The 13,693-nt window shown below is 44.2% G+C and overlaps 1 protein-coding gene across 1 annotated transcript in view; it reads left to right on the forward strand.

The window, feature by feature from the left end:
• The window catches only part of adgrl1a (adhesion G protein-coupled receptor L1a), a gene marked incomplete at its 3' end in the record, with an annotated part of 163,569 nt that overhangs the window by 68,731 nt on the left and 81,145 nt on the right, over positions 1-13,693 (forward strand). The window contains exon 2 of the mRNA XM_084072728.1: positions 6,853-7,051. Within this exon, the coding sequence (XP_083928854.1) occupies positions 6,982-7,051 (70 nt within the window). The 5' untranslated portion in view covers positions 6,853-6,981. The remainder of the gene's footprint in view (positions 1-6,852; positions 7,052-13,693) is intronic.

A 13,693-nucleotide genomic window follows, 5' to 3' on the forward strand; every position in this document is an offset into this window, starting at 1 on the left:
GAGAGAAACGACTCAAATGTAGGCTGGGGGCCTCCCAGCAATAATAGGCTACTGTTTCTCAAGTCTGTATTTCGTCGCACGACAGTGTTGCTCGACAAAAAATAGCAGACCTACAAGCTCACAACACGCTGTATGACGGCGTATGAATTAAGCATAACTCCTGGCTATAGTCACGCTCCCTACGCCTTTGTCGTCACAGTAAGGCGACAATGAGAAATATAAGGAAGTGTGACAGTAAATGTAGATGAGATCGAATTCATTAATTACTCCTTCACCCCCATAAAACTAATCACTCAACAAAATGAATGTAATTATCCCACTTTTCCTTTCAAAATATAACAGACATACCATGAAATATCATTACCGTTATCGCCATCTGCGTTGGAGCTCGCACAGAGTGGGAGGCTGTGTTTTTACTGTCAAGCCCATCTTTCAGGACGCCGAGGTATGACAGTCGAATTTAATTCAATGATTATGCAAATTTGCAAAAGTGACGATTTGGACACACTTTCCACTTGCAGCGTGTGCCAAAATCCCCCATTAACGGCGCGCTCGGAATCGGATTATATTCCATAATGGGAAAGTGTTAGCTTCTATTGCTACACAAGAGCTGACATCAAGGTCAAAGCCTGACTCTATCTGAAACCATTATCTATGTAATTCAAAAGCACCCGCAACTACAGTATGTCTGCTGCTATATTCTTTCTACACCACATACCTTTTAAGAAGTATCCTCCCTCCTAAAGCACTTTTACATTATAATTAGTCTACATTCTGGCTCACACACAATGTATGAAACTTTTGCAAAACCGCAATATTCTTGTCAAAGAAATGTATATTTTTCTCATTGATTTAATATTATTATTCTATATTAAAAACACAAAAAGTTAGAAAATGGAGATAAGAGGTTTCTGCCCGACAGCAATGATATACCACCTTACAATTATCTATTCCCCCTCAGATACAGGAATCCTCTCAATAGAATCACTTCACATGGCAAAAAAAACACCATTTTGGTTCATTCACTATGTATAGTATACCAAACCATCACATGGCCTCTGTAATGTTAACATAATAAACCTATAATTGGTACTGTATGCTGGTAGTTTTTGGATTCCTTGAAACACCCAGTGGCTCGGCTTACCCCGTTCTCCCACATAAAGTCCTCCCACCCACACCCACCAGCCGGCTTGTCGCTAATCTCCCTAATCCTTTTTGGTGAGGCTATCACTAGCAAGACAACATAATAGCATTAGGTATTATTCCTTCACAACAACGTGATTCTATTGCATTTGCATTGATGCTTAACAGCCCCACACACTGCCCCATAGTGAGGGGAAGAGATAGTGGGAGCGCCATAGTACAGTAAACCGCCAACAGTAGGACATTCATTCGGGGCAGATAATGCTATTATGCTAGTGGCTAAACTGGCTACACTAGCACATTCAGGTCAGATCGTCCCAACACGTCTCCATTTAGTGGGGCGGGTCAGCTAATGCCGGAGCACTGGTGTGGTAGCCTAGCCCGCGCTTGTACTGTAGCTAGCTCGCTGCAGCAGCAGGGCTGTTTATATAATGACACCATTGTGCCGGCTGTGTGCAGATGGAACATCAGAGCTCTTGTAATGGCCCGTGTATTAGGGCCAATGTGTTTGATTACTGACTCTGGGAGAGCAGGGATAGGCTGTGTAGCCAACAGGGAATATAGCTCCCTCCAAAACAGCAACCATAGGGGGGAGAAAAAAAGACCTGTTTGAAGGAAACAGAAGGGAGAGAGAGGAAGAGACAATGAAACGGGGAGAGACTTTAATGGAACTGTGCTTTAAGAGAGAATGCAAATGAGACGAGGGGATTCTGCAGAGCTGCAGAACACAGCGTAGGGATATCAAGGAGGGCTGGTGAGGCCGTCAGAGAGAGAGAGAGAGAGAGAGAGAGAAAGAGCGAGCAGTGGTAAGAAAATGTCCTGAACTTTTAGAATTGTGAGGTATTTTTACTTTACTTGATTATGTCCATTTTTCAATGCTTTATGAAACTTTCATTCCACTGCATCTCAAAGGCAAATATTGTACTTTTTATCCCACTACAACTATTTGAAAACTTTATGTTACTTGAGCTATTTTCTAAATATTTTCACACACATACAGACCTTCTCACTTTACTCAATAGACTTCCCTGTAGCTCTTTTTTCCCCGCTTCTTCAGCATCCAACCACTGTTTACAGCTCTGCTCTACAAATTCCAACACACACATCCTCATCTCTAGAGCCTTTAGAGACTTCAGTCTATAACTACTACTAGCATTATGCTTCTGGAACAACAACAATGCCCTCGTCCTCCAGAGAAAAAAGAACCTTCTCCTTCTTCCTCCTCTTCCTGCTGAAGCAGCCAGTAGGAGTACATCACTAACACGCATTGGTTCTCAAAGTGGGGTCCTTGGGGAAGGGGGGGGGGGGGGGGGGGTGTACTAGGGGGTCCCCAGCAAAATGTGTTAGCAGAGCACTGGGAGCCAGGAAGACCCCTATCTCAAACCCCCCAGAGTCTCCTCCAGTGTCCTGCCTTCACACACACATTGCTTTTAAAAATGGTTTGAAGATGATATTGAAAATGTATTTAGAAATGGAGGTCTAGAGAATGAGATAAGAAGATTATATATCTGGTCCATCCCCAGCCACCAAATGGGGATGATGACTGATTTGTGTACGTGTATATATAGGCATTTCATTTCCTGACTTCCTGACAGTCTCAGTTTGAAGAATATTTGAAAAGGATCTAAACGTTGCTCGGCTCAAATGAAATCTTTATACGCAACATTAAAAAGTTACGGCTCAGTCGTCCTTTTTAAACGGAACTTCTGTGCGTTGCATTTTTGGCTCTGCACCAAATTATGCACCAGAAACCTTGTATCTCCATATTTCAATGTTTTTTCTTAAATGAATGCCCTACTTGGTCATACAAGAGTTTCGCAACAAAGTAGTGAAAATAGCAGATCTACAAGATTGTAGATTGGCTACTTTAACTATTTTAATAATGTTTATTATAATGATAAAAAAATGAACGTTTGGACATACAAGGATTCCACCCGACAGTGACAAAATACAGAGGATGTGCAGTAAAATGTATCACACACACACACAAAAATACATAGCATTTCTTCACTGCAGTTAGTTTCCTCTTCCCTCATTCCCTCCGTTCGTCCGTCCGTCCGTCCTTCCATCTATCCCTCCTTTATTTGCCTCTCAGTTTGTTTGTTCCTTCTCATTTAAGTTGTCAGTTTATTCATTTATTCCTTCCCTTATTATTCCGAAAGACTACATAGAAAATAAGCTACGCTTTACTCCACGGCGGTTGTTTTCACAAGCAGTACACCTTCCTCAACCCCCCCCCCCCCCCCGCTACTCCTCTTACCATTTACCATGTGCCCCCCCCCCCCACCCCCCCGACGACCACAACCTCTCTCACTCTGTCCCTCACTCTCTGTCGTTCTCATCTACTGAGCCTTGCAGGAGAGCTATTGTGAAGCGTACGGACCGAGGCAGTGTGAAAAGATGGAGGGGGGGGGCTGGACGGAGGGTGTGTGTGTGTGTGTGTAAAAGACAGACTTTTCTTATTAACAACCACAAAAGCCTGAGAAAACTAGAAAGGCCCGCCGCTGCACAGGGGGGATCAGTTTTTTCGGGCCATTAATAATACAGCGAGATGGAGGGAAGGATAAGGAGAGGAAGGATAGAGAGCTACGGTACGACGACCGAGGGAGGGAGGGAGGGAGGGAGGGAGGGTAGCAGAGAGTGGAGTCACGCGGGGCTCCCAGCAACACTGCATCTATTGCTGTGTGTTTACTGCTGTTTGTACTGTTCCTTTGTCTCTCCTGCCCTCCCTCTGAGCGTGTCCTTTCCTCTCAGCTGCCCGCCACGGAGGGTGGTCGCCGAGGCGAACTCAAATTAGGGGCCGAGGCTGGACCAGTAGGTTAACCACTTAAACCCCATTATGGAGTAACCCGAGTCCCTCAGGGCTCGATACTAGTGTCTTTTCTGTTTTCGGTTATTGTTATCCCCACAATACTGATGCTGGGGTTTAAGTGGTTAACCGCGCGCACGCACACACACACGTCGTCCGTGAATTTTTTTTAGCGGCCGTTTGCACTCGTCCCGTGCATCTGTGTATCGTGCGCATGCATGTGTGTGCCTCAGTGTGTGTGTGTGTGTACCCATGCATATTTGATGGGAAGAGACTTTAACCCTATATAGCGTCCCTATTTTGGCCATGTCATAATAGGCGAACATTCGGTAAAAGATTGCTGCAGAAAAAATTGCAACACAACACGTTGTAAGCTTGTAGATCGGCTATTTTCATCAAAGAGTTTGGGTTTAGAGAGGGGGAAAAGGAGGCTGTTCAAGTATATAGACCTATGGGGGGACCCTGGTCAACAAAGGGTTTAAAGGGGTTAAAAAAACAGCTGTGGCTGATGTGCTTTGTACTGTCTGCCCCTGCAGACCCCCCCTCACCCCCTCTGTTCTCTCCTCTCGCTCCATAACATGCTAACCCACGCAGGGCCACCCGGGCGGCTCAGTGGCCGTAGGCCGAGCTTTGCCACCAGGGAGGAGGGTAAATATCAGAGAAGGTCACGGGAGGAGGAGGAGGAGGAAGAGGAAGAGGTTTAGGGGTGGCGGGGGGCAGAGGTGGAGGAGGAACCCGATCACTGATGATGGAGAGAGAGAGGAGGTGAAGCCAATCTAGTCACTTTGGTTCTCAAACGTTTTCGTGCCAAGGACCCCCACATTGATATATATTTGGGCCGCGAACCCCCATCTGAAAAGGTTTTGTTCCAGGGACCACCAGAAGAGATTTGTGTTAAAAAATGCAAAATTCTAAAAATAAAATTGAACATTTTAGATATTTCTCATATATAAAAAATCACACCCTGTGTGAAGAGAGTGGTGCCTTTGATGAGCCCTGTATTGATGTTGTCATCAATGTTTGTTTATTGGACAGACATACACCCGGACACACAGACAAAGTCAGATATAGGAGTGGTTGGCACCACTCAAAAATAATAGCAGATACAAGCTTGCCGCACAGCACGAAGTGACGCTCTGTGAGCTTATAGATCTGCTGTTTTTGAATAGCCACATATAAATGTAGTGGTTGCGATTGTGATGCTATGTTTTGCTGGGGGCCCCCTCAAGGACCCCTGGGGGTCCCTGGACCACACTTTGAGAACCAATGATCTAGTCCTGCCGTCTTGCCGCTAAATGCAGATAGCCTGCCCTGAGCCTACAGCCTGCATGTTGATTTGTGTGCAGATGTGCGTACACGTGCACAAGGCAGGTTATTTACATGCGCACGTGAGCAGCCTCGCTTGTGTTTCATGTCCCGTTTTACTGCAAAATCTATATGTATATTTACCTTCTACGACCGGGTTGGAGGTGGGGGTAGAGGGTTTGAAGGTGTAAATGACATTTACTGCGTCTCCACCCGCTGTGTGTCTCTCAGACCTGCAGGGGGAGCTCTGGCAAGTCGCCTACTGCAGTGGTTCTCAAACTTTTTCATGTCAAGGACCCCCAAATTGACACTTATTAGCCCGCGGACCTCCATTTCAAAAGATATGCCAGGGACCCCCATAAGAGAAGATTTTTTACGGCTCTAGCAGTGATTCTCAACCATTTTAATTTCAAGGACCCCCAGTTTGACATACATTAGGGCTACAGACCCCCATTTAATGGCATTTCTATCACTTGGACCGCAATTTATAATGTAAAATCTATGTCGATTTAACTCTGAGAGTGTACAAATGTACACATTTGTACACTCTCAGAGTTACAGACCCATAAGGGTCCATTTGGTGCCTAATCTATCATTTAGTTGGGGACCCCCTGGAACTCCCTCAAGGACCCCTGGGGGTCCCCGGACCCCACTTTGAGAACCAATGGCCTACTGTACCAATGCAAACAAACTAAGAATATAAAAGTCAAAAGATGACAGAAAAGAGAAAGTTCCAGACTGTGATTTATTTCATTAGGCAAATGAGATGTGTCAGGCCCACGGCATTGTGATAGCAGCGATACACACACAAACACACACACACACACACACACACACACACACACACGCACACATGCGCGCATGCACGCGCGCGCACATACTGTACACGCACACACTCATGCTCACATGCACGGGATTGCACGCAAACAGGCACGCACACGCGCGCGCACACACACACACAGGTACGCAAACACGCATGCATGCACACACGCGACAAATGTATTAAAACAGCGAAATCCTCAACTCTGTTCAAGTAACTTAATGAACCCAAATTGACCCGTAACTATTTATGCATGTATATACTGTACATGCATGTAGATGTGTAGATGCCGAGAACATCATTAACATTCACCAACATATGTAACATGTCCGATGCAATCAAGCATCCAAACACTGCACAGTGATGAGCCGGTTGGGGGAACAGCTGTGTTGCCATGCCAGCATGCACAAAATGGCAGCCCCTCAGAATCTCTCTGCCTGATCATTCTACCTGACCACCACAGGGGGAGCCTCTCCTCTCCTCTCCTCTCCTCTCCTCTCCTCTCCGCCTATCTGATATAACCTTTAATAAGCAGTAACAGTCCCCGGGATAAACACACTGTCTTCTGCAGTTATTAAAGTTATTATGCATAATGAATTAGTCATCACTGCCTGACTTTGTTTTTCAGAGGACACAGCGTTGATGGGAGAGAGAAGAAAATTGTTTTTTCTTTTTTCACCCGTGCCTCCGTTGTACATACAGAAGAACCCTACGACAGCTTTGTTTTCAGAAACTGACCTATCTCGCTCTTCTCTCTTCTCTCCTCTGCTTCTAGGAGTGGAGTACGTGGAGGAAACCCCACCCCACTCACCTGAGCCTGCTGACCACGCCCACATCACCCTAACCCCGCCCCCTATCCCCGTCCCCCACCCCCCCCCACCCCCTCCCGGGCCAGTCTTCAAGCATGGCTCTAGCGGTCTGGTTCCTCTTCACCTGTGCGGTCGCTTTCAGCAACATCGCCCCCTCTTCTCAAGGTAGGTAGTGCATCCGCCGACACAGCAATGCATTGTGGGTTGACAACAGCTTGTGATGCAGTGTCCGCCATGAAGAACCTCTTAATGTTTCAGTCAGTATCTGCATGCAGTATCCACGTAACTGCTGCAGAACTTTCTCATATTTTAACCACTTGAACCCCACACTGGGCAAGACCTAGCCGGATGAGTGTCTAAACGGAAGTACCGGAATTTGGCGGAGGTACCGGCCAAGGAAATGACACTTAACAAATCTGTTAACATTCTCCGCCAATGAAACGAGTGTTGTGATTAGTCGAAAAAGATTGTTTCCGGGGGAAATTCGTACGCCGGAAGTCCCGCCCCTATAGACAGTCTCTGCATTAGGTCGTGACCAGGCTTTTTTTCCCCCAGATGAGTAAAGGCTGGGAACGAGGCTACTTGAACCCTATATACTTAGTTGACCGGGGGTCCCCCAGGGCTCCATGCTATAGGTCCATTAGTACTTCCCTCAACACCAAATCTCTTCACCAAAAAATTGCCGATCTACAATAAGTTTGTAGCTCTGCTATTTTCGCTAAATGTTCGCCCCCAGAATAGGGACGCCAGGGTACATGTTGTTCCAACTGAACTCTTTAGTGTACTGTACTGTATATCAAGGGTTCCTAAACTTTTCAGGCTGCGACCCCCCAAAATAATCTTCATTTGAACTGGGGACCCCCCAACCTGACAACACTTGGAATTGTAGGATTGTATTGAATTGTATTGCATTACATTTTGTTTGACTCGGTTCCACAGATAAATGTGAAAATATTTTCACAATGTTTGCCTCTTTCTGACATGATATTTGACAATTTGGTATTAAAAAGGTCTTAAAAGTCCTTAAATTGTCACTTTAGAAATGTGTATATACACTTATACTGTAGGTCGGTTTGTTTACTGTTGAGAAAACAATGTTGCATATTTATCTAATCACCTGGGGACCCCCGACAATAATTTGGGGACCCGCTTGTCGTAAATCACTGTTGAAACAGTTGAAACAGTCTGTCGAGAGATGTGAGAGTTAAGCGAACACGGAGCATTTCACTGTGTAGTGGGCTGTAGCATGGTGTGTTGGGTTCGGGTATAGCTTGTCCAGGCTATTAGAAATGAGGATGTAATATTTATTCCTTGGTGTCGGGGTGATGAAGGTCATAAGTGTATTGACTTGCTGACCAGGCTCGTAATGCCGAACTTGATTAACCAACCTGTCGGTCCCGGAGATAGAGTGAGTGAGAGAGAGAGAGACACACAGAGCATGTGTGTGTGTGTGTGTGTGTGTGCCCGCGTGCGCGTGTGTGCGTCCGTGCCAATGTGTATAGTGTCAATAAACTTTCTTGTCATCTTGATGTTTGCTGGAGCATGCTGTGAGTGTAAGCGGCAATCCGTGCATGTAATGGTACCATATGTGTGACCTCCTTGAATGTACTGTCGGACAATTGCGTGTCTGTGCCTTTGCTTGTGTGCGTGTGTGTGTGTGTGTGTGTGTGTGTGCGTGTGTGTGTGTGTGTGTGTGTGTGTGTGTGTGTGTGCGTGTGCGTGTGCGTGTGTGCGTGTGTGTGTGTGTGTTAGGTTGTGCTTGTGACCCTGGCAGCAGGTGACCTGGTTGAGGGTTGCAGCTGAAGGGTTTATGTGTGCGCGTGCGACGTGTGTGCGTGTGTGTTTGGGAGGCAGGTGGAAGAAAGGGGGAGGGGGGGCTGCGAGGGCGTCGTGCTAGTGGCCGGCCACCACCATCTGCTGTATATGTTCTCTGTCAGCCCAGTGCCAAGCAGCCAGCCTCTGGGTGATGGACAGTAGAGAGGAGGAGGAGGAGGAGGAGGAGGAGGGATTGGGTGGAATGGAAGTAGGGGTGCAACTGTTAATCAAACTAATAGATTTAATTGATTACGAAAAAATAACCGATTTTAGTAGAATAATAGTTTTTCCCCCCTTTTTTTCTTTTCTAAAATTCAAGTTGAAACATTTTTGAAAATAGCAGATCTACAAGCTCACAACACATCGCATTGAATCAGAATCACAGGCTTACAGGGGTAAAACGGTGGGTGAAATTCTTTTTTGTGCGAAGCTCCATCGTGGTTGCTGTTTCCAGAAAGAGAAAGAACAAAAAATAGACAGGAAAATCTAAGAATAAAGGTATCTATATTTACACATTGCATATCCATCCTGTACAGTACAGTATGTACATGAGGTTAGACATAAGGTGCATTGTGACACGATGTGAGATTGTTGATCGGCTATTCTCACGTTTTTTTGCATGATAATGTTGGCACAACGAAGTATAAAAAAAAATACATGATTAAAAAAAGAGAATTATTCGATTTCTCCGAAAACTGAATTGATAAAATAATCGTAAGGAAAATAATGGAGAATTGCAACTCTAATTGGAAGAGGAGAGAGAGGCTGTAGTGACAGCGAAGTGGCCGAGGCAGAGATACATTTAGTCACCTTCTAAACGTAATTTTTTGAGGAAAATTATATTTTTTCCTAAATCAGCTCTTCATGACACTGGCCACCTCTGGTGAAATCGCCTATATACTTATTGAAAATGATCATGCTGTTCCTGCCAGTGTAGTATATTGGCCTATCTCAAGAGTGACATAACATGTGATTTCGGATTATTTTTTTTGGCCTAAGTCACATTGTCTTGTGACTTAGGCCCAAAAATATTGCCTAAGTCTGTCAGTTACTACTTAATTTGGCCTAAATCAGGTTTATAAATACCTATTTACCAAAACACAATTGTCATTCCTCTCATGTTACATAACATTTGTATGTAGTGATATATTGTTATAAACTTTTTGGGTGAATTGATTAAGAAAGATCATATAGTTTGTTTTGGTTTTCAGAAAAACGTTTTAAAAAATGACATAGGCCATTATTTTAAGAAGGTGACGTGACCTGGGAGGGCAAGGACGAAGAGCACATTATGGGAGAAAAAAAAGAGAGGATAACTGTATCCGTGCGGCCGGGTATCTGTGTCAGCATGGACTCTAGAATTCCCTACGTGTAAGCTGTGATTGGCCAGGTGTGCTTCTAATTTGAGAGGGTGCTGTTGTGTTTTCTTTTTTTCCCCAGCGTAATTTGGCTGGTTTTGCAACACTGGATTTTCGTTGTTCCATCTGACACATTTGGCCTCCGGCGCTAAGCTGCTTTGCGTGCTTGTGTGAGTGTATGAGAGAGAGAGAGAAAGAGAGAGAGAGAGAGAGACACACACTGCAGATGTCTCTCTGTGACCTGGCACTTGGGGAGTATTAATAATGCATTAATAATCAATTGACTGTTATCTGTATGCATCCAAAAAGCACCAGCTCAACATTTAGCTTGCTGAAATTAAAGAAAACCTTCTCTGATGCAATCATTGGTGGACTCTTGCGTGCACACGTATACATTCCACACACACACACACACACACACACACACACACACGCGCGCGCGCGTGCACACGCAGACACGCACACACACATGCAGTTACGCGTGTGCGCACGCACGCGCACACACACACACACACACACACACACACACACACACACACACACACACACACACACACACACACACACACACACACACACACACACACACGCACGCAGCATTTTGGTAACCACATTTGAGACCAAGTTTGTTCTTTTTCCTACACGGTAAAGACTTTGTGCTCAGAGTTAAATTACATTTTGCAGAGACCAGAGAAACAAAGGAGAGAGAAAGAGAGAGAGAGAACTTGAGGAACACGGTAAAGTTACGGGAGTTAGGGCTGGGCAATTAACCGAAAATAATATAAAAACCCAAATTTAGAACGTCTAACCGACTTAATCTTGCTCATGTAGGTTAATATCGATGAATCGAGAAGCTGTTTTTTTTGCAAAAGTTTGTAAAAGTTTGAAACAATGGTGACATTGATTTGAAGTCATATCGCCCAACAACACTGTTTGATGTTACGTTGAGTCTTCTCCTGCCTGCAGCCTGCGTCACACTGGGAAGCCGCTGAAGTCCCTCTCAGTCTAATCACAGCTCATTTGGAAGCCTGCAGGATCATCACACATGGCTTCACAGTCTAATATGCCTCATTTAGAATCGGTTTACTAACGAAAAACAGCAGATCTACAGGCTCACAAACACGTCGCCCTGCAATACGATGTGGGCTTGTAGATCCGCTATTTTTATTGTGCCACGACACCGGCGCAAAATCATAATATAATTATAATGTGTACCCGCCACTGTTCCCCCAGTCTTCTCAGCAAACTGACATGCTTTAACCTGCTATTGCTGGCTGCACAGTCCAATATTTACCCCTCCACCACATGCACTGTTTGAGCCTATAATGTATGCTCCATCATCATATGATTGGCTTTAGGGTTTACACTTTTACACATGCTGTGGTGTGGCCAACTAGCATGAGGCAGAAACTGCTGCTACTCACAACAAAACTGCCATAAAGCAACATAAATATCATTGTTGTCGGGCAGAAACCTCTAACTTCTTGTGTTTTTTTTTCGTAATTGAATGCAAGCTCGAAGCGACGCGTTTTAAGCGTGTAGATCTGCTACTTTCTGGTGTTAAACTTAGACGTAATTAGGACCAGTTACCATTTGCAGACAGGTGCTCTTTCATGGCGGTTTTGAAGGAGGGTAAGGGATCACTTTTTTTGATGGCTATTGGTAGGTCATTCCACATTGTGGTGGCATGGCAGTAGAACGAATTTGACCCCATGTTTGTGGCGAATCTGTGATGAGTGAGATCAGTGGAGATCAGTGCACATACAGTACTGGGGATGCTTGGGGGTTACAAGCATGGGATGAATAAAAAAAAACCTCTTGAACCATAAAAGGTGCTCTCGTGCTCTCCCTCCCTCCCTCTCTCACACACTACAAATACGCACCATAGGAAATCGCCCTGCCGTTTTCATCCCACATTTGGTATTCTACAGTATGAGTGTTCATGCAAATTCCGGTCATCTGTGAGAAGGCCGAATGCTGCTCCAATACTCAGTGTCATGTGGTGGCTGTTTGGAGCAGGAAGCTATCATTTGCTCTGCATGACATGTTAACACATACAGTACACACTGGTGGAAGAAGTACTGCGATTTTTAAAATGTTATTAGGTAAAAAATTAAAAGCAGTACCACAATAAAAAAATACTTTGTTGCAAGTAAAAAAGTCTTGTGTTCAAAATTGCACTTGAATGAAAGTACGAAATTACTGGCATCAAAATACACGTACAGTACCAAAGTAAAAGTACTCTTTGATGCTGAGTGCCAAGCAGGGAGGCATTGAGTCCCATTTGTATAGTCTTTGACCCGGCCGGGGAATCGAACCCCAACCTATCAAAATCTCAGGGCTGACACTCTAAACACAAGGCCACTGAGCTGCAAGTAACTTGTAACTAAAGTTGTCTTATAATTGTAGTGAAGTACAAAGTATTTGAGATGTAGTGGTGTAGCTTTATAAAGCATTGGTAGTACCTCAAAATTGAAACTTAAGAGCAGTACTTGAGTAAAGTAAAGTACTTAGTTATGTTCCGCCTGTCCGCCACGGCACAGTGCACATACAGTACTTTTTAGCTAAAGACCCAAAAGAGAAATTCGACATTTGCCTGGGACCCAAACTAATGAAAATAGCAGATCTACAAGCTTGCAAGCTTTGAATATTGTTTTTATGTAGGAAACTAAAAGCTTACTCACGACCCATAAAAATTGGTCCACGACCCAAACATGGGTCCCGACCCACTGTTTTTGAAACAGTGCAGTAGCCTGCTGTACCAACCTGGTCATGGTACTGTTTGTGTGCAAACAATTTCCCCGTGTCCTGTGTGGCTCCCTGTAAACACATTGACATGCTTACCCTGACAAACAAAACGCCCCACTGATTGCATACAATCACTGGAAATGTATGTTTTCTTGTAAGCAGTGCTGTTGCTCTGCATTAGGCCATGCTTAACCCATTAAGACCGGGAAAGCATATGTCATTTTCTTTGGCTATTCAAAAAATAGCAGATATTCAAGCTCATAGTTTAGTTTTGCCGCGAGTGCTGCGCTATGAGCTTGTAGATCTGCTATTTATTTGTTTTTAAATGGATTTTTTCAAATCTTTGAATATATTTTTTTCAAAGCGAACATTTGTAAAATATTTTGTTCCTGGGATCTCCAGAAGCAAAGATTTGAGTTACAAATGTTCGCTTTAAAAAACATATATTCAAAGATTTGCACAAATGTTCAAGATTTTTCAAAAATAGCAGATCTTGGAGCTTGTATATCTGCTATTTTTGAATAGCCAAAGAAATCTAAAACAGAGATGTGGTTCCCGGTTTTAATGGGTTAATAAGATAAGGTCATAATAAGATGAGATAAACATTTATTGATCCTCGGGGGGAAATTCAGGTGTCACAGCATAGCAACAACAGCAGTAGAGAATGAAACACGTGTGCAGGCACAGGTGAGAGTAAGAGTCAAGAGCCAAGCCGACATAAATAAGAATACAAACAAATAAATATAACATCTGTGCTGCTGGCCCTAGATATATGCATGGACTCTCTGAATTAGTGAGTGAACATACCGGTATGTACTATGTACAGTCCATCAATAAATATAAATGTACAGTGAATATATGAATGAATGAATGTACAGTACATCTA

The sequence above is a fragment of the Gymnoscopelus microlampas genome, assembly GCF_963454915.1.
Source record: "Gymnoscopelus microlampas genome assembly, chromosome: 11".
Classification (NCBI taxonomy): domain Eukaryota; kingdom Metazoa; phylum Chordata; class Actinopteri; order Myctophiformes; family Myctophidae; genus Gymnoscopelus; species Gymnoscopelus microlampas.